This window comes from Erythranthe guttata, chromosome 11, assembly GCF_056151865.1.
Source record: "Erythranthe guttata isolate IM_541 chromosome 11, IM_541, whole genome shotgun sequence".
In the NCBI taxonomy this organism is placed as follows: Eukaryota; Viridiplantae; Streptophyta; class Magnoliopsida; order Lamiales; family Phrymaceae; genus Erythranthe; species Erythranthe guttata.
Window position 1 is genome coordinate 19,277,763 of NC_142543.1, and position 22,056 is coordinate 19,299,818.

Consider the following 22,056-nt stretch of genomic DNA (forward strand, 5'->3'; position numbering starts at 1 on the left):
CAAAATAAAATATTAATCTGTAACTTTTTTAATATATATGTATATATGTTTATTATTATATATTAGTTATTTTATATCAATAAAAAAAATTAATATATATATATATATATATATATATATATATATATATATATATATATATATATATATATATATATAAGCTCGTGAGCTTATGAATAGCTAAAGATGAGCTCGAGCTCGTCAAAAAGCTCGAGCTCGTCAAAAAGCTCGAGCTCGAAAAGTTCGAGTTTTTGTCGAGCCCATGAGCAGGCTGAGCTCATTTATACCCCTAATCTCACCCTCGGCGTTTTGATGGTTGTTGAGAACCCAATTAATTAATTAATTAATTCTTAATTTACATTATATTTGATATAAGGCCCAATATAAAATAAAATGAAGGCCCAATATATATCTCTTAGAGTCCATCTCCCGGATAAAGCCCGTGAAGATATGAAGTAACTCCCCGAGACCCATGAGTTCTCCACATCATACCATTTTTTGTTTTTTCATAACTAAAAATTCAATTATTTTGTTGCCCAATTTGCTTTATTATTTTACTTTATTTACAAAGGAACCCATGGTGACATAGATGCAACTCGTTAAATTCCGTTTTCGTGCAATACCCACGCATTACGCTTATTCGGGATGTGATAATTGTGGTTCCAGTTTTTAATATTATTGTTTTGACTACAAACACTATCTTGTCCATTTTTTTGATGTTGAATGTAGCAAAACATAAAACACAGAATTTGTAATGTTTAAAGTTAGCTTTATAATTCAATTTAAATAACCAAGATTGAATGTTGAGAGATAAAATATGCATGAAATCAATAAATGTTGTCCGCAACTTTGATACTTTGAATTATATAAAACTACAAAATATAACTCACTAATACGTAACTTTATCGCCCGATATCCAATCGAGCTGATTAACTTTGAATTAGAAACCTATCTCAAAACACTAAAATTTCCTAGAATCGGACTAGAAAATAACTAGAATCGCATTAAAAACCAAATTGAAATTAATAAAATTGAAACGACACGTAACGCTAATTAGACCAACTTTGCATTCATATAAAGTAGATTCTTGAAAGTGCAAAAAGTGGTGATAATTATATGGTAGTAGTATTATTATCCGAATAGAAGTGATAGTTGACTAACATTGGTCCTTCCCTCACATGCAACTCAATCATCTCCCAACATATGTTCCCCCCTACCCCATTGTCGTTATTATCTATATAACTCAAATATTCAAACAAGCAACTTTTTTCGAGCTATTTAAACATGCTTTGTTTCGTACTTATCGAGTCGTTTCAAATCATTTCGAGAGTAACAAATCGTAGGTAGAGTTCTTTATCACCGAATTATTCACTTCATGTATGGTGGAGAAAAGTCAATAATCTAACCGAAATTCTGAACAATATGTCAAATTTTCAATTGAAGTTTAGATGATTCTTTTTATCGATGTCTCAACTATTACATGTTTCTTCTAATGTGTTCATCTAAAAAAACTCGAAATTAGCCGAATGAAATCGGACTATAATAAAACCGCTTATAGCCCTACCGGCTACCACCACTAAAGATAGATAAATTTAATGCGCTAGTATATTTATTTTTCTCTAAAAGACGAGGAAAAAAAATCAAATTCACAAATTTCGTTGGAGTTACAATAAATGTGTAATTAATAGGACCTTGTATCGTATCAAAATTCGTGTTCGATTCGATTAGAACTCGTTCCATTTATATGATGAACTAACCCAAGTCAAATTTTCTTCTTTCCTTTTATTTTTCCTTTATTTTACTTTTTTTTTTTTAAATAAATAAATATTGGGCTTAAATTACTTACATTATTTAAAAAAATATATATACTAACATTTTAATTTATCTGAAATTATTCCATTTCAATTCAACCGTAAAACTATATGGTAAAGATTCCTTCACAGACGGTAGAGCTTATTGTATCTATGATGATTCTCTCGACATCGCCAATGGCGATGTAATCGAAACTAGCTCAGACGACGTCGTTTGTAACTCCTTTCTTTCTTCTTCTCCCTCTTTAATAAGAGCAGATTCAGCTCTTCACCATTTTTTTTTTAAATTCGGAGTTGCTCGACGTGAAACCCTAGTTCCGTTTCTGATAATCCTATGTAAATGAGAATTTCGCCATGAATTGATGGCTGTCCATTGATTTTGCAGGTAATTTTGTTGAATTTCGTTTGATTAAATGGCAAATTATATGTAGTTTTATCTGGTGGTGGTGCTGGAAAGCTTGCATGCTCGTTTTTGTTAGAAATTTATCTGATTTCTTAGTTTAATTAGCAATTTTGCGAAGGAGTAGCTTTCACTCAGTAGTGATTTTTGGAGAGCAAGCTGTTTGTCTGCTGCTCATGGTTTACTACTCATGCCAGTTGTCATTTTTGGCAATTTGAGAAACTTTATTTATTTATTTATTTTTTATATTGGGTGTAATGTGTTTTAATCATGTTGCATGTGAATTATAGTGATTTCGTTGTCGAACTGACATTGCCCGACTTGTATTACCTGTAGTTATGAGTGACACTTGCTAAATACTTTCGACTTAAGCTTTTTGTGGCAATGTCATGGCGGAAAAGATGGAAATCGATGAGATGACGTAGATTAGCGGAATGAAATCTTACTAAACAAATATCTGAAATTGGATACCCCTTTTCGTGTTTAAACAAGTAACGAGAAGATTGAGTTTCAATCATGTTCCATGGTATAAATATTTCTGGTTACAGCACCGGTATCACCTGCTGTTAAAATTAAACAAATGATTTGCTGTTCGTCGTTTTGAATGTCCGATCTGATCTTGTGAGAGAATCAGAAATGGTATACTAATCAAGATTTAGGCGTAAAAACTTGTTTAGTAGGTTGCATTATTGATTTAAAATTTTTGGCAAGCAACCACATTCCTCCATTTACGCACTCGCGAAAAAAGAAACATATCTGGTGTCCTGTTTCACCAACTGCATACTGAGGATTTTGTTTTAACAGTTATTATTTATTTTCACAGATAAGTTGTTGCATCATCTTTTTGGATCATTTGTTCCTTCGATTTTTCTCGAACTTTTATAATTTATTAGTCGAAATGTTTCTGGAAGGTATGGAACATGGATCTGATTAACCTCACTTCATTTATACTACAGTCTAAACAGAAACAGGTTTTTCTTATCTACAGGTATCTGTGGAGGTTGGGTTTGCTGACATGGATAATTTCAGGGGTCGATTTATCTTTTCTATTTGTTCCATTTGAATGTCCATAATTGGAGATTGGTTTTAGATAAACTTTGGAGTTAAATATCTAGTTGTAAGGTTCGTACAGCTGCAGACGTTCTGTAGGAAAAGGGACAATGTTAAATTATTGGAGTGAGACATCACATTATTTTGACACCCACCCTCCTTTGTCTGTATCCAGTTGATGTTAACCGGGACATCATTGTATAGAGGAGTCGACATTGTAGTATAAGGAAAACATGGAATCTGTTTCAGAGAAAAAATATCCGCTTACTGCCGAAGATTATAAGTTGTTAGAGGAAGTCGGGGACGGTGTCAGTGCTACTGTTTATAAAGCTCTTTGTGTTCCACTTAACGAGACCGTTGCAATCAAGGTTCTGGATCTTGAGAAGTGTAATAATGACTTAGTATGTCTTCTTCTTCTTCCAATGTATTATAACGAGTGCTCTTTTGAATATATTCTCGTTTGGATTTGGATAGTTATCTAAATTTGCCGTTAGCCGTTGTATCATGTGAGCCATTTTGAATTCATCAACATTTTTATGCTCACCTCCCTTTAATGTTTTGAGTTTATCAATGCTTTGTTGCTTTCTTGCATCTGCTTGACTTTGAAATATGTGATTATTCATATTCGGATTGGTCTTGTTTTGGGTTTTCTATTTAGTCTCGGAAAATATATTTGGTGCATGCAGAACTAATTTATGAAAGAATGATTGTCAAGTTTTGAAGAAATGTGTTGTAGAATTAAATGTTTATCACAGAAGCTCGTATTCAAGATGTTCTAGACGTAGCAACGTTATGTTGTCTGCAGTAGACTGTTGCTTTTAGGAGATATGTCTTGGGAGTGAAGATATCAAACGAGAGCACTAGATTTGAAAAGAATCTACCTTGCAAACAACAATTAATTTTAGGAGATTTCGAATGATAAAAATTGGGAGGCATAACACTACATGACGATTTGATGAATTTCCTGTTTACTCTTGTATGTGTCCATGAGTTATCTGTAAGGCTACTGAATATTGTCTTAAATGTGACACTCTTGTTAGCGATATGGTACTCTGAATTGAGGTTTTATTCCTGTCTTCTCCGTCTCTCTTTAATTTTGTTTTTGTTGGGCCGTCAAATGAATAGGACAACATTAGGCGAGAGGTTCAAACAATGATCTTGATTGATCATCCAAATCTCTTGCGGGCACACTGCTCCTTCACCGCTGGTCAGAGTCTATGGGTTGTAATGCCTTACATGGCTGGTGGTTCTTGCCTACACATTATGAAATCGGCTTTTCCGGAAGGTTTTGAGGAGCCTGTTATTGCTACATTATTACGTGAGGTCCTCAAAGCTCTTGCGTATCTTCATGTACATGGACATATCCACAGAGACGTAAAGGTATGCCTATTTTACGTCGCTTGCTTACTTGATGTAACTGCTCTTTTAGATTCTTCATTCTGCGTTATTTCATCTTTAATTTACTAATTTGAGTTGAAACCATGATGGAGAATTATCTTGTAGTTTAGGTATTTTGTCGGGACCGCTGAATATGTAAATTTGCTTCTATATTTTTTTGTATTCATCATTGGGCTTTGGCTGTTATTTGGTTTATGGTGTATGTGGTGTCGGTAAATGTGTTTCGTGTGGTATATGGTTTATTTGCAGAACTTGCCCCAAACAATAATTTCTTCATGTTTTAGTTTTACCAACTCTTATCGTTTTATTTACTTCTCTCGATTCATTTAATCTCACAGGCCGGGAACATACTGGTTGATTCTAATGGAACCGTTGCATTAGCAGACTTTGGAGTAGCTGCATGCATGTACGATACTGGTGATCGGCAGCGGTCGAGAAATACTTTTGTCGGAACCCCATGCTGGTAAGATATCTGCATTTATGGCAATTTTATATTTTAAGATATTTTTGGAAGGGATTAATTAAATGTTTCTGAAAACCTCTTGTTTTGCTTGAATATACACGTATATTATTATAGGATGGCCCCTGAAGTCATGCAGCAGTTACATGGATATGATTTTAAGTGAGTATTTGATGAAGATGTTTTTTATTCTATCTATTTCTTAAATTGCCTTTATCTTTCTCAGTTGATTTCTAATTTGTTTTGCATCTACAGGGCAGATATCTGGTCGTTTGGAATCACGGCACTCGAACTTGCTCATGGTCATGCACCATTTTCCAAGTACCCTCCAATGAAGGTTGTTAACGACACTACGCGTATCGTTTATTTGCATCTTAAAACACGCAGAAATAAGTGGTCTAAACATGTTTTTCTTATACTAAATGCAGGTTCTACTAATGACGCTACAAAATGCACCGCCAGGGTTGGACTATGAAAGAGACAGAAGATTCTCCAAGGTTTATCCTATTTTACTGGAACTTCGATACTAAATATCATGTCTTGATTCTAACAAACTACTTTTCTCAGTCTTTCAAAGAAATGGTTGCTGCTTGCTTGGTGAAGGATCCTAAAAAACGACCGACCGCAGAAAAGCTTTTGAAGCACGCTTTCTTTAAACATGCACGGACAAATGAATACCTGGGCCGTGCTATCCTTCATGGATTGTCCCCTCTGGAAGAACGCTATAGGGTTCTTAAGGTCCCATCCTTGTCCAATTCTCTTATTTGTTTGCGATTTCTTTGACAAAGTTATTGTTTTGTTTGATTACTCTTTTAACATTGTGAATTTTTCTAAAACCAAATCATTTCAGGCAAAAGAAGCTGACATGCTTGTACAAAATAAGGCATCGTATGAGGACAAGGAACAGCTATCACAGGTTGGAAGTCAACCTTCAAAAATATAATTATGCATATAGAGAATATTTTTTTTTGCTTACAACCCCACTTGTTGAAGTGTTGTGCCTGTAATTAAGTTATTCCAGCTGCTACTTCACTAATGATGGACTAAATTTTTGTTTCTATTAAGTTAACTCTTTAAGGAAGTTTAGTAATTATTCAAAAACACGACTAGGACTTAACTATCTGAACTTTTAAATTAAGGAAATTAATCATGGAGAGTAGGTCAATGCAATTGTCACGCGGGAATTGGATGATTCGGCAACAATCCTGAGACGAATCAGCTAAAACTTGACAAATGTATAGAAACAGGATCGTGAAGATCGATATATTAATTTCTTTATGCATATATTAATGTAGTTTCAGTTGTGGTTGATTTTATTATTGTTTCATGCTTTCTTATTCATTGCGTCTTTGTGTGACAACGTAATGTCAGTAATAATTAATTAAAATAAAAAAAAAATTCCAGCATTCTCATGCACATATTAAAGATTCTAGCCAGACTTACCTCGAGTTGTTGCTATGTGCAGCAAGAGTACATTCGAGGAATCAGTGCGTGGAATTTCAATTTGGAGGATCTGAAGAATCAAGCTGCCCTTGTATGCCATAGGCGATTGATTAGTTGGTTAAATTGGTTGAATTCTTATAAATGCCAGCTTCGATAAGGTCTTTTGTTGCTTGCAGATTCAAGAAGATCTTATGTTGAATCCAGAAGATTCAAGTGTGACCGAGAAGCATTTGGATGGTCTGGAGATGTCATACCCTGAGGTGGCTCGTCATTCTAAAGATGAATTTCAGTTGGAGGTAATAGTTATACCTAGATCTGAACTATGTCTCTTACTATGTGTTTTTTTCTCTTGGTTTTTGATTCTTTTTCTCTGATTTCTATAGTTTGTTTCTTATTTTATTAGGATGAACTCAGTGAATTACCTAACTTAGAGGATTCGCTTGCTGCATTTCCCATGAAACCTCTTCAGGCTCTAAAGTAAGCCATCATAATCTATATTATTGTGTCTGTTCTTGTTTCCATTCTATGACAATAATACTTGGTAATATGTACATAACTTTTAAATGAATAATTGGAGTGGTACACTACTTTGTTTGTGGTAGCAAAAGCGCTTTCTCAAAAACGATGTCAGAAGGGAGAAAGTGGGAAATTGAATCTTATTTGTTTCAATTGAAACTTTTCTTAGTTCCCTTCTTAACAAAGTGGAATGATATAAATAATATTTCTCAAGTCTAACGACTCTTGATTCTCATCTAGAGAGCTTAACAAAGCCTTGCCTTTCGTATTAGTTATCATGTACTGTGGAGATAATGACGGCCATAGTTTTGATCAATTTATTTAATCAATTGCTGTATTAACACGGCCATAACTTTGATCGTTTTAACAGCATATCTCGACGCCTTATTCCTTTCCTAAATTCTATGTAATGCAGAGGTTGTTTCGATGTTTATGAAGATGATGTTCCTTCTGGTAGTCCAAGTTTGAGAGATCCTGTCAATTCGGATTCAGAACAACTTAATCAACAGCAGGCATTGGGGGCTGTGGATCGAGAAGCAGAAAGTGGTTCCTTGTCACATTCTGTCATTACGGGGCCTAGAAAGTTTCTGAGTGGCTCTCTGCTTCAGGATAATGTTCTCTCCCCAAAAAAAATTATCGGTGATGGAGATAGGTATAAGTTTGTTTACATGTTGATTGAATTTGCAAGTTCCAAGTATCAACATCTATTAGTCAGTTCATATATTCCTATGGGTGATGGCGCAGCAATATACCTTAATTTATTTTTAATAATTGAGTAAAAAATATGTATATTGGAAACTAATGGTATTCTGCATTGTGTTTTCTTAATTATAACGAGATTGGCATCCTAGATTGTCATTGTTTTGTTCGTTGCCTATACTAAATATTCTTTTTTGATTGCATGCATTATTAGCAAATATGTCTTGAGTAATATGATTTTTCTTTATGTTTAGGGAATATCTACTACCAAGAAATCAAACAGAACGCAATTATAGTGGACCGCTACAGCCTCGTCAAAAGAAAGATTTTGGTAATTCTAATGCTGGTAAATGAATTTACAGAAACTGCCATGTTATTTCTCATCTAAATGGGCCTCGGGTTTTCTTTTGGTGTTTTTATTTGATTATATTTGTATGTCCTAAAACACTTTGAGACGTGAATTTAGGGGAGGACACATCAGATGGTGCCGTGGTTGAGCGTAGAGGTCGTTTTAAAGTCACTTCAGCAGATATGAGTCCCAAGGTATAATTTCAATAGTGACGCAATTTTTCGTTTGTTTGTTTTTTTATTTAATCGTTTTTTGTTGTTTTTCTCTTAACGTAAAAAGTAAAAAGTAATCAGTAAACATCGACGTAATGATGTAATAAAAAATAGTTGCCTAGTGTGTTTCTGATGCACTCTGGATTTGACTATTGCGCTAGATGTTTGCTTTGTCGCTGCAATGTGTTTACAGTTTGCTACTTTTCGTGCATTACCAAATGAATGTTGCATGCTTCCAAATGTATTCTGCTTACATAAACGGAGTAGAGATGATTTTTCCTGCTTCTTTGGGATACGGACCACATTATTATATTAATATAGAAACCCACATAAACGATTGCATATTTAAGTATCGACTTTCCAGATACATTTGATTATGTTGTGGGTTGGCGTTTATAGACACTAACTAATTAATTGATTTGAAATAGCTGCACACTTTAAATTAGCAAAAAAAGAAAAAATCTCAATATCTCTTTTCATATACGTTTCAGCTCGAAGTCGAATATTTTGTTCATTGATTTCATTTACACGAGCACTATATATATATATATATATATATATATATATATATATATATATATATCAGTCAAGATTAAGATTAATGAAACTTAGTTATCTCTTATTCAGAGTCCAGTAAACGTCAGTAACCCGATATCCGGTGGTTCAACAAGCCCAACATCACCAAGTCTATCTGCTGCTTCACTTCTGCCGTCGTTGCATATCATTCTGCAGCAGAACACTGCACTAAGAGTAACCACTGCTTTTCTCAAAACTTACGTAATTCTTTTATCAGTCATTGCTCACTCATCCCTGCCTATTGATATTGTCAGGAAGAGTTACTTAAATTGCTCAAGTATGCCGAGCAAACTTCTGGTAATGCCATTAATTTATACTTCGTGAGAACATTTTTCTCGCCTGATTCGTGAAAAAATAAATTTTGCTCGACTTCTTATCTCAATTGTTGATTTTTCCGTTGTCCAGGCCATGCTACTGAGTTAACAGATGCAGGGACAAATGGATTTTTGCAGGTATTTTTTTTTTATTATATTTATTTATATATTTGAAAAAAAAGATGTGGTGGTGTTCACGGGTTTTGAAGAAGTTTTGCGGACGCTCTTCTACGCAAATTTCTTACGGTTTATGAGAAAAGAAAAACAGTGGTAATTACGTATTGGTTTTTACTTATTGCAGGTAACCACCCCGACTTCTGTCAGGGAGCGAGAACTGCAATCTCAGGTGATTCAGTTGCAACAAATGTATGAAATTTAACCCTTCTATACATAAGCTTTTTTTTTTTTATATATATTATTATTATAAATCTACTATCTAAAAACGAGTTTCGAAATGTCAGCACTGGAAGTCTGGTTGAAGAACTTCAGAGACTGAAGGCTAAAAATTCTCAGGTTTGTCCTTTTTGTTGCCACATTGAAATATAGCTAATTCTTTCATCTTCTCTAGCTTTATTCATTATATCGTATCGAACATCGGCAAAAGATTTTATTACCAGAATTCTCACTAATTTCACGTTGTAACTGTTAAGTTATATATATCAAAATAACACACACACACACACACAGTACATTATCCATCTTCCTCTTTCGGTTTTTACAGTTGGAAAGAAAGTTAAACGCAATAAGGGAGTGACGAGGTTCCTACGGAGAAGAAAAAAAGGTGACGTGGCGCAATATCGAAAGATACTTCTCTCCTGTATAAAAATCCAGGGACATATAGGTAAATTATTTCTGTAGCATATTATGAACATATTAAGCAGGTGCCCTTTTTAGTTACAGTTCCTAATTTCGGTGGCATGTGTTGTGTATTTTTTAACTCTATTTCTCCATTATTAAAATACAAAAATAAATAAATTAAGTGGAATAAATAAATAATTTAGCCAAGAGAAGCCTGCAAGAGTCAAGACCTATTAATTTTTATTTTTATTTTAATAATTAGCCAGAAAAATCCACAAGAGCCATCGTGATTAGTGGGTTCTAAATATTTTTTTATTAATTTATTTCATAAATTACATTAGGGGTGCAAATAAATTGAGTCAAATCGATCGCCTGGTTGTGCAAGTTATTTTTTATTTTCTATCGAGCTTTTAGCTTTGTGTTTTAATTTAGTTTAATTAGCAATCGAGTCGAGCTCGAACAAGCTTTAATCAAGACGTACATGAATTGAGCTAGTATAGCTTAATTTTTTGTACATATTTTATTATTATCTTCAAGTATGAGTGGAGCCCTTACAACTTATTAATATAAAAATGTATGTTCAAATTTGGCTCATTGCAACAGCAAATCGAGCTTTTAACGACTCGTCTTGAATCGAATATTGAGTAGTTTTTATTAATTCAATCTTAAGGTATATATAAATATAACATTATCTTTTTTTCTTTCTAATTTTTACATAACATTAAATCTAATTTTTATTATAAATTATTTATATGAAGAATAAAAAGTTATTGAATAAAACATAACTATGTAAAGATGGGCTCATGAACAACTAAAGATGGGCTCAAGCTCGAGTTCGTCGGAAAGCTAGAGCTCGAGTTTTTATCGAGCCGGATCAGCTTATTTTCACTTTTGACCATTCACAAGAAAATGGATTACTTCGTAATGAGTAAAACATAAATGCTGTCAAATATTATATAAACTTCAAATCTTCCATCCCAAATCCCTATTTCACTATCTATTTAGCTGTTTTGGATTTGTGATAATAACATCTGATTATCAGATAAACCCAAAATAATTTCAGGAACACGTGTCACAAATCTAAAATGTAATTAAAATAAAATAAAAAAATAAATTGCTGGGTCGACCAGAGACAATTTCCTTCAATAGCTGACAGTGGAAACGTGTAATAAATTAATATTCTATTACAGTTGAAGCTTGCATGTAGAGAGCCTTTAGTTATGGTCTTCAATTATATTACATTTTGTTCCTCTCTCTGGATAATATATATATATATATATATATATATATATATATATATATATATATATATATATATATATATATATATATATATATATATATTCATATATTACATTAAATTAATCACAAATAATTGCTTTGCTGTAGTCAAGATTTACAAATCAATATTATAATAATATGATTCCAAACCCTCACTCCACATAAGTATATATATACATACATACATACAAATGTATACGTATATATATGTATGTATACACACACACACACTGGGGACTGGGCACAAACAAATTCTAACACAGACCAGATCCAGTGGTACTCAAATTATGAGATCAAAACTTTCTCTATTTAGAGTTGATCATATCTATCATTGAATTTCTTCGATATTAACTCGTTGCGTTTTAATTTCTTTTTTGTCGAAATCAAGAGATTTTTACTGCATTTGTAAGAGGCAAGGCGAGATTGTATCGGAGCGAAATATCTGCGGTTATCCTCGACATTATATTCTAAGGTACGTCTCATTAATTAATCCCGTTTTTCGGTTTTCAATTTTCGTGCATTTAAAGTAGTTTTATGTAATGTTTTTCACATTTTTTTTTCGATTTTTTTCGTTATTACCATATTTAGGAACGAGTCGGAAAGATTGAGGAATAGAATTACCCGATTTAATTCGTTCAAAATAGTAAAAAAAAAAAAGTGATCAATTTATTTGCCATGATCACTTTCACTTTTGTAGAAGTTTGAATATTTCTGCAGCAACTACTTCTATCAACACTAGTTTGAACAATTAATTGTTTGCACGTTATGGAATTTTCTCACTCTAAATTAAACAAAATAACAAAATATATATATGTATATCACATTAAAAAATAATATTTGTATTTTTATTGCAATTAATTTATTATTATTTTTATATGGGATTTTAGATATCCTTAAATGAATAACCTCATGAAATTGCATATTCATCGTACCATATTATATATATTCCCGTTGCCCATATCATGGTTTTTACTTTTCTTAATAATGTTAGAATAGTTTATTTAATGTTACACCCGATAAATTTTATCGAATTGTAACGTAATTAACTATGAGTTGGTTAATACCTCAAAGGAAATTACTTCATCGAGAATTTATTCAATTCAATTAAGTGATTGATTGAGGCCCTTAGACGACTAAAACGAATAATTATTTCCAAATGACTAGGCTATAAAGTTTGAATATACAACAATTGAAGTGAAATTCAGTTCACTTATTAAATTGTCCCGTAAGAGATAGCCTAGCAGTTGGTGCAATTAAACTTGTGTCAATTGACTCAGGTTCGAATTCCCTTGCTACGCGGTTCGCTAGGTCAAACTTGTCGCATATGGTCAACCCAGTGCGATTTACGTCTCTAGTATGGTTTGCAGTATAGTGTGGTTACGTCTCTAATCTCTAGTAAGATTTACAGGTTATTATACGAAAGTGTAGCCAATTTAATCAAATTAAAAGCTCCTTTATCAATTTGACTTTAAAAAAAATAGTAAAAAAACAAATCTCGAATGAGTCACTTGAAAATCTTTTCACTTTTTCAGTAAATAAACTTAAATAAAAATATTAATTTGCCATTGTCAAACAAAAACAATGTGGTTAATTACATGAATCAGAGCCACCCAATAGTACCTTTCGGCTAAAAAAAACAGAATAGAAAAAAGTTATTACTAAAGTTCAAATTATAATAAAAATATACATAACTAGACAAAAATAGCTACCCTAATCTTCTTTTAAGCTTTGCATCATCCTATTTATTTAATTAATTATTTATTTCAGGTGCCATGGTAATCTAAAGAATTATATAAATAGAAAAAATAAATTAATAAATTAAAAAAATAAAAATAAATAAACTGGCCAGCCAGCATGGACCATAAAACAACAAGCCAAGATTAAATCTAAGGTAACACCCCATGTGGAATCTCCATCATTTCTTTGGAACTTGTTTTAATTAATTTATTTATTTTAATTAATTATTTTATTTTTTTTCTTTTGGGTAAAACACCAGTTAAAATTAAAAAAATAATTAATCATAATAAAAATTAAATAAAAAAGGACAGATCATTAGGTATTTATTGAAATTTGGAGCTGGTTAATTAATGTTGATAATTAATATGTGTACTTTATATAGAGTAAATAATGTAGCTACAGTACAAAGTAATTAATGTTTGATCTCCCAGTTTCCTATATATTAATAAATAAATATTAATAATAAATAATTAATTAAAATGATTAACCTTATGTAGCATCGAGAAGTCAATATGTGATTCATTTGCTGAAAGGTTGGGGGAATAATTATTATAATAAAATGGAGTATTATTTCATTAACTCAGATCTTATAGATTTCTGTGTGATTTTCAATATAATAATAATAATACTTGTAGTTTTGGCTTTGAAGAAAGATGTAGTAGTTATTTTTAAGATTTGACATTTGCTATGACAAAGTTTATAATAACTGAAATGATAAATGCAGGACGACTTTTTCAACTAGAAAAGCTTATAAATTTAAAAGAAAAAACAAGCGTATATTGTAAACACTAGTCATATTATACTTAAAATTTGATAAACTCGTGTTTTGATGATTAGTGGTGCGATATTACGGAAAAATAAACGTTTGAAAGAAAAAATGGTGGTGTTAGTGTCAAGTTTTTAATTTGTTAAATAACGTACCATATGTTTACTAAATGTGTCATGTATTTATCGAGTCTCATTATATAATCATTAAAATCATGGGTATGAATTAAAACGAAATATCTAAATTCTGCCGATTTGGATATGAATTTTCTTAATATTGAATATCTCTTTCATGTTGATTACTCGTTTTTTAGATTTTTTTTCTGGACCCAAGTTGGAATTAATGTTACACTAAAAAAAATACCAAATATGATTCAAATCTTTTCAATTTCCATCATTATATTAATTACTAAATAAATCTTGCATCCTCATTCTCATTATGTTATTCCTATTAGCAAAATCACCCTATAATGGAAAAAATTAAGCCAAATATACCCCTAATAAAAAGCACCAATAAGAGAATTTCTTTTAAGTTACAACAATTCAAAATTAAAAAAACATAGTGGGGTTTTGCAATTAAGTCTATTTGACACATAAATAGAAAGTTACACCTGTAAATAACAATATAGTGGGAGTACAATATTGTTTCATAACTAATGAATACATATTTTCATTAATGCAATAAACAAATATTTTTTTTTTTTTTTTTTAATGCAATAAATAGTTATTTATTTAATTTTCTTTTAAGGCAAGACAAAGGAGGAACATATAGAAAAGCTTGTATTGACAGAACACATGAATGGGATGACAAAATGTTTTTATTTAATTTAATTAAATTATTAATTGTTTTGAAATAAACATTCTAAATGGATGAAATGATTTTCACAAATTAGGGTTCTGTCTGAATTGTCTCTGTCTCTCTCTCACATCTCTCTACATTCCCCTTTTAGCAAACTTTCTTTCATATTTTAGTCCATAACATAATTACTTCGCCATTCAATCACCCCCTGAACCATATCACATTTAGACAATCACCCTCCTCTTTTCTTTTTTTTGATCAATTTCACCCACGTTCTTTGATTTGACATTATTCAATCCCTCCTTTTTCTTTTTTTTTTCCTTTTCCAATTTATTAAATTCATTATGATAAATAAATATTAATTAAAAAGATTTTTTTTAGATACCCTTTTTTTTATAATATTATTAAGGGTTACGGCCAACCCCTCAGGTAAGATCTAATTACGAAACCCCCCCTCATATTTTGGTAATTACAATCACCCTTCAATAATGAATCTTCTTACACGTCCACCATTGATGTCAAATTTAGTGAAATAAACTGTGCTCGAGAGATGGTTGTCTATACACTGATAAGAGATGTATGGATTCTTGAATTTTCTAGATTATATGGAATATTCTCAATTTTGTACTAATTTTATCTCATTCAAGCTCTACATTTTGAATCAAGATGATCATAAGTTGTGTTTGTTGGCTTCTAAATATCAGATTTGTGGTGCATCAGAAACTGCATTTTTGCACAAAACGAGTACAAACTAGAGAACATTCCGCGGTACGTTGAATTTGACTTCATAAGGGTGTACGTGTAAAAATATTCATAGTTGAGGGTGCAGTTGTAATTATCAGAACATGAAGGACTTTTTCATAATTTATCCTATTATTAATAAATTAGAAAAAAAATTCATTCAAATGAAATATAATAAAATATAATAAAAAGCTAAAAAAGCAGAAGTGAGTCTAAGATTTCTCAGGTAAGGCTACTAATAATTAGTGACTAGTAGTCTAGTTAGGCGGTGGTTCATACGCGCCTGAGAGTGCGAGTGGGGGTTACAGTCGACCTTTTCTTTTTCCAGTAAGAATTTCAACTCTCACAACACTAAATACATGGCCCTCTGCACCTCTTTGGAATTACAAGATTAAATTATTGCATGGAGTAAAACCCACCCCCCACCCCCGCCCCCCCACCCCCCCAGTCTTTGTACTTATTATATCTGCACACATCTGTATGTATGTATATATATATTCATGTCGAAAGATGAAGATTTTTTTTTCTCTGTCGTGTAAAACTTGTTGATCTGATATCTTCTCTCTCTCTACAGCCGGAGAAAGAAATTGTATGATCTGTTTGCAGAGGAGAGAGAAAGTTTGATTGAGGAGAGAGAAAGTGGGGCGGCGGCGATGGTGTAATTGTTTGGAGGGAATTTAATTTGTGGAATTAATCAATCCGATTTTCTGAAATTGTAAAAGGTAATTTTAATGGAGGATCATCAGAGCAACAGCCACCCATCTCCGGCGTCGTCCTCGTCGAGCTCGGCGGTGGTGAAGAGCTGCCGCCGCGGGGGGAGGCGGCACGCGGCGGAGGAGGAGGAGGCCGGAGATCCGGTGGCGTGCACGGGGAAGTCGTGCCAGTCGTGCACGGCGGGGGTGATCGCCGACTGCGTGGCGGTGTGCTGCTGCCCGTGCGCGGTGGTGAACATCCTGGCGCTGGCGTTCGTGAAGCTGCCGTGGGCGGTGGCGCGTAAGTTCATCGGGCGGCGGAGGGAGGAGAGGAAGAAGAAGAAGAAGAAGAGGAGGGACACGGGCGGAATTTCGGAAAAGACGAGGGCAGAAGCGGGAACGGCGGATATTGTAATGGCGTGCAGAGGGGCTGTGACGGTGGAAGAGGTAAATGACCATTTTAGTGCTGAGGAAGTCTGGTTTGAGCTGTACGAGGTTGGCCATTTGGGTTTTGGTAGGGTTTCTTTCACCGGAATTCCTTTCCAGAATAAGGGCAATTGAGTCATTTCACTTTTACTCTTACTTTTTACTTTTTTTACATTTTCTTCCTCGGCGAAACTTTTTTTACCCTTTTTTGGCTTCAAAACGAAGGGTGAGTATTTAATGCCCATTTTACCCTTTGGTTTTGTGAAGTTGGATTGTGAAAAGAATGTATTTATTGGTCATTCATTAGTGAAGAAAGTTTGAAATATTTCTTTTATTTTTCTTCATTATTATTACTTCTAATTATTATTATCATTGTTATTACATTTTGCATTTGGACTTAGGATTTAGTGAGAAAAATAAAGAAAAAAGACACTAAAAATTCGAATTTCATATGTTATGATCAAAATAATTTTTCTCATGTGGATTAAGTGGTAAAAATCGTTAAGTAATAATTAATATACTAATTAAGTTCCGATTAGATTCTAAGTAGAGTGTGTTTATGTCCAAAACGAAAAATTCATTTGAAATTCATTAGCGTCTCGAAAGATTAAATTTATTTTGGAATGGAACCTCGAAAGAAAAGTCGATATAAATTTCTTTGACGTCTTGAAAGAGAAATTTTATTTTGGAACGCAAGCTCTTATACGAAAATCAATTACATAAGTGCATTTTAAGTCAAATGAGAGAGCATAACTGAATCTTTCATCCTTAAATTTAATCGACGATGCACGAACATTTGAATCAACAAAAATTAGATTGCGGAATCGGTATTATAATCGTAAGATTAAATTATGTTATTTTTTAGGAAAATGAATTCAAAACTTGCTCACACGTTATAATTCGCCCGTTCCTAGTTTTTTTAGTTTCCAAATATCTTAAAATTCTTTGAATTGGTAGAGAAATTATTTATCATATTATCAAATTTTTATTTACTTATTTATTTATTTATTTTTATTAATTACAAATGGCTTCTCTGTTTTTATTTTTTGGTCAACGGGACAAGTGTGAATTGTTTAAGGTTGTTTTTATTAATTTATTCACTATACTACGTGGAATTGTCTTATTTGTTATTGTTATTTTATTTTTCTACAAAAGGAATTGTTTGAATTTGATTCGCATATTTTACAATCCTTCACATTTTTTGTTCCAAAACCCATACAATATTACAATTTACAAATTGCTCCATTAACTCATTTGGTTTTCTCATTAAAACTAGGGTAAATACCACTTTTACCCCTATGGTTTAAACTTTGTGCACTTAACTCCCTTATATTTTCAATAAAGCACAAGACCCCCTTGTAAGGGGGTTATATGCACAAAATTTAAACTACAAGGGTCATATGCTTATATTAAAAGTACAGGAGGATCATGTGCGCACAGCTCAAACCGCACGGGTTTAAGTGTTATTTATTACACTTAAAACTAACTTATGTTTTGGTGAAGCTTAGTTGTCTAACTTCTAGAATTTTTTCATGTTTGTGTCGGCCAATCATTAAATGGATAATATTTCTTTAGTGGATATGGATTAGATATGTTGTTTTGGCAACTTCAAATATATTTATTTCCTATTTTAATTTTTTTTTATTACAATAATTGATATCTAATCTTGTTCATAAATACAAGGTCAAATATTTAAATCTTGCTCATTTATTGCTTCTCTTTCTAGGTTATGTGAATTTGAATAAATAAATAAAACTAGATTTTGTAAAATCAAAATCATATTTTCAGAAATTGAAATGAAAAAAAGTGTCCCAAAATCATATTTTTCGGATTACATTCGGTTGAAAAAAAGCTCCATTTTTATTCGCCTATAATATAATTAAATTACATAATAATTATTTATTTACAAATTTTTTTAATTTTAAATTTTATAGAATTATTTTGCAGAAATTGAAATCGGATTGTTAAATCGGAATCTTTATAAATTTTAATTGCAATCCATATAATTTTTATTAAAAATAAATAAATCGGATTTTAATGAATTAGGATTAAAAAATATAGTTCCAAAATTTAAAATTTTCTGATTAGAACGACAAAATTCGAAAGAATTGGGCCCGAACTAACAACAAAAAGCCCACTGGGCTAAATTCGTTAAAGCCTGCTGGGCTATATTTGGGGAAATTACATTTTGACCCCTCATGTTTACATGAATTACACATTTGGTCCCTATTTTCACAAAAGACACATTTGCTCCCTCATGTTCCAATAATATAAGGCTTAGTTCCACTTTGCACCCTTGAAATATACTATTTTGGCACTTTGCACCCTTGAAAAATAATAATAGCACTTTGCACCCTCAAAACGCATTAAATCATTCACAATGCACCCTCAATTGAATAATAAAGGCAATTTTATTTTTCATTAGTGTTTTTCTTTTCGGGGTACAAAATTAAAAAAAAAAAAAATTGTTATTTTCTTGAACCTCAAAAAAACCTAATTTCGAGCGGACAAAGTGCGAAAAAATAAAAATTACACCAGATTATTTAAAAAAACTACATTATCTTACAAAAGAAAAATAAAAAATAAGCTTTTATCACTAAATTATTCGACGGTGGATCTTTTATGTAACTGTTTGAAAATATTCGGTGAAAATATTTGGAAGAAAATATTAGGTGAAAATATTTGATAACCGAATAGCTGAATGATATTTTTTCGTAAAATATTTTATTTTCATAAAAAAAATATAATTTTTAAATATGTTGATGGAATGTATTTTTACTTTTGAACTTTATAGTTTCAAAATGATTGATGAATAAAAAAATATTTGACATTTGGCATCCTAAAAAAATATCACTAAAAATATTAAATTTATATTTTTTAGCTTTAAAAATTCATTTGGGGTGCATTATGCATAATTTATTGTATTTCAAGGGTGCAAAGTGCTATTAATTTATTTCGAGGGTGCAAAGTGCCAAAATGGTATATTTCAAGGGTACAAAGTGGAATTAAGCCATAATATAAACACTTTGGTCATTTCCGTCAAATTTACCGTTAGTCCGTTAGTTAAGGCAGTCATGGAATACGCTTGATTTCGGTAGTTTTAACGTAAAATTAACAGAAATGACTAAAAGTGTTGAGTTTTTGAAACATAAGGGACTAAACGTATTTTTTGTGAACATAGTGGACCAAATGTGAAATTAGTGCAAACTTAAGGGACAAAAACTGTATATTTCCCAATTATGTATATCCAAAATAAATATCTAAAACATATTAATATAAAATAAATAAAAATGGAGAATATATCGAGCTTATTATACAGTATACGCACAGTTGAGACCTTTGTTAAAAAAACAGCTGCAAACAGAAAGAAGACCGAGTTGGAAATTGACTCAGCGAGTCGTGGAGATGGCAGCGTCGGCGAGCGGCGAGGCGACTCGGATAATGCTGGCGGTGAACGAGTCAACAATCAAGGGCTACCCACACGCGTCTATAAGCTGCCGAGGAGCATTTGAATGGATTCTGAAGAAAATCATCCGCTCCAACACTTGTGATTTCAAGCTCCTCTTCATTCACGTTCAAGTACCCGATGAAGACGGTATAAAAAACACTAATTATTCCTTTTTTTTTTTTTTTTGTTTAAAATCATACTAGCGATTGCAGCTGTTCCGATTTTGTGATTTGTGTGGTTTTTTTTTTTTTAATTTTGTACGATATTTAGTGTCTGGTTTGATTATTTCGTAATTAGGGTTTCTGGATTTGATTATTTTCTCGGCATATGTTCATCGTTGAGCTTAATTTGTGGAGGAGATTGTAGAATTGGATATTGATTTGTTTAGTGCGTGGAAATGCAAGCGTTTGAAAAAAACAAATTCTCTGTGGGTTTTTTTTTCGTGAGGGGAATTAAATATGTTGTATGATGGTTCAATTTCTGTTTTTTTTTTCTAGCTTCGGAATTATTTCCGGAGAATTTCACAAATGCGTGCAATTCGTTTCGGATCATAGATGTTTGCGGCTTCTGATTACTTGTATATAGTCATGTATCTATATAATATGTGGTATGATCTTCTTGCTGTGTTTAAATCACTGTTTTTTGAGGTGCTTATGTTTATTGATTTCCCACTGTCACATGCTCACAACTACGCAATTATTTCCGGAGAATTGAGTACAAATTTGCGTTTGTGATCATATACAGTGCTGAATCCTGATTGCTCGTATTGAGATATATATCTAATGTTTTTTAACTTCTGGAACTTTGTTTCTGCTTCAACTATTGGTAGTTTGTAGTTTCCAAATCCGAAAAAACGATTGGTTGATTGCAATTCATTCACGCTCTTGCTCAAATTGTCTGAGTTGGCTATTTACCGAAGGCTCTAGTTAGCTCATAAAGCGATATTTCATGCAACTCATTATTTACGTTCATCTGAATGTTTGTTTGATGCTCATTTCAAGCAAAAAAAAAATTTCATATATAGGTGCGGATTTTTAGTTTCTATCATATAAGTAAGAAATGCTAAATTTACCTAAATTGTCCAGGTTTCGACGATATGGATAGTAAATTCGCCTCTCCTGATGATTTCAAGAAAATGAAGCACAGAGACAAAATAAGGGGACTCCATCTTTTGGAGTACTTTGTGAATCAATGTCATGAAATCGGGGTATAAAAATGACTTATCTGTATTTCGGCACACATGCACAAAGACGAGCACATAAAACTTCATCTATGTAGCAAATATAATCTGCATAGTCGTTACGAAGAAAAGAAAACCGTATTTTTCTATCTACTTTTACTTTCAACAACATTCTTATATGTTTTTGTAGGTTGCTTGTGAAGCTTGGGTCAAGAAAGGTGATGCTAAAGAAATCATCTGCCTCGAGGCGAAACGTGTCCAGCCAGATTTTCTTGTTCTTGGAAGCAGAGGTCTCGGTCCTTTCCAAAAGTATGTGTTCTTTTCACACTTCCACTACATAACGTTTTTTTCTCGTTGTGAAATTTAATTTTGTACGCAAATCGTATTAATGTTTTGATCAAGACGCAGCATTGAAAATTTCCGATTAATTGTTTGTAGGGTATTTGTGGGAACTGTGAGTGAGTTCTGTGTAAAGCATGCTGATTGCCCCGTTATCTCGATCAAGAGAAATGCAGATCAGATCCCTCAGGACCCTGTTGATGACTGATCAGAAATGCTACCGATTTGATTGCCTGTGGGAATTTCCTCTTCTGTTTGATGTAAATGGATCGACATTGTTCTCGTTTTTTTTTTCTGCTTTCTTGAATCTTGTGAAGTTTGAAACAAGGTTTTGCTGATTTTAAAACTACTGTAGCTATTTTCCCACGTATCGGGACTGCCATTGCATTGTAAGTAGTAGTGGTTTACAAGTTCGATTTGCCGATGAACCATTTTATGGAATGTGATTTTACTCTCTCTCTCTCTCTCTCTCTCTAAATTTGACACCGCAAAGGTGAACATGTAAGAAAATTCATAGTTGAGGGGGATCGATGTAATTACCCAAACGAAAGGGATTTTTTCGTAATTTGACCTTACCTCAGGGGTGGCCGTGATAAACCCTAATTTCAATTTGATTATAACC

General features: G+C 32.4%; 3 protein-coding genes across 15 annotated transcripts; all 3 read left to right on the forward strand.

The window, feature by feature from the left end:
* The first annotated feature begins 1,310 nt into the window (after positions 1 to 1,310).
* Positions 1,311 to 10,233, forward strand: LOC105960989 (serine/threonine-protein kinase BLUS1). 13 transcript variants are annotated; one of them, XM_012985214.2, is made up of 22 exons: positions 1,845 to 2,196; positions 3,200 to 3,333; positions 3,437 to 3,662; positions 4,387 to 4,641; positions 4,998 to 5,122; positions 5,237 to 5,281; positions 5,375 to 5,456; positions 5,548 to 5,616; positions 5,687 to 5,857; positions 5,970 to 6,035; positions 6,585 to 6,653; positions 6,739 to 6,858; positions 6,966 to 7,039; positions 7,494 to 7,730; positions 8,032 to 8,123; positions 8,244 to 8,320; positions 8,966 to 9,088; positions 9,169 to 9,211; positions 9,320 to 9,366; positions 9,530 to 9,594; positions 9,690 to 9,741; positions 9,950 to 10,233. In XM_012985214.2, the coding sequence occupies exons 3-22, from the start codon at positions 3,495 to 3,497 to the stop codon at positions 9,980 to 9,982; spliced, it is 2,013 nt and encodes a 670-aa protein (XP_012840668.1). In that variant the 5' UTR covers positions 1,845 to 2,196; positions 3,200 to 3,333; positions 3,437 to 3,494; the 3' UTR covers positions 9,983 to 10,233. The 13 variants fall into 13 exon arrangements, with proteins under 13 accessions (XP_012840669.1, XP_012840666.1, XP_012840668.1 ...); XM_088825190.1 differs by having other exon boundaries at positions 1,888 to 2,196; positions 9,530 to 9,574; XM_088825187.1 differs by having other exon boundaries at positions 1,894 to 2,196; positions 3,183 to 3,333.
* A 1,273-nt stretch (positions 10,234 to 11,506) lies between these two features.
* Positions 11,507 to 16,792, forward strand: LOC105960870 (uncharacterized). The gene is made up of 2 exons (XM_012985081.2): positions 11,507 to 11,779; positions 15,924 to 16,792. Exon 2 carries the CDS (start codon positions 16,081 to 16,083, stop codon positions 16,600 to 16,602), a length of 522 nt encoding a protein of 173 aa, XP_012840535.2. The 5' UTR covers positions 11,507 to 11,779; positions 15,924 to 16,080; the 3' UTR covers positions 16,603 to 16,792.
* A 2,979-nt stretch (positions 16,793 to 19,771) lies between these two features.
* LOC105960992 (Adenine nucleotide alpha hydrolases-like superfamily protein) lies at positions 19,772 to 21,890 on the forward strand. The gene is made up of 4 exons (XM_012985219.2): positions 19,772 to 20,062; positions 21,001 to 21,122; positions 21,286 to 21,404; positions 21,534 to 21,890. Exons 1-4 carry the CDS (start codon positions 19,873 to 19,875, stop codon positions 21,640 to 21,642), a joined length of 540 nt encoding a protein of 179 aa, XP_012840673.1. The 5' UTR covers positions 19,772 to 19,872; the 3' UTR covers positions 21,643 to 21,890.
* Positions 21,891 to 22,056: the final 166 nt, after the last annotated feature.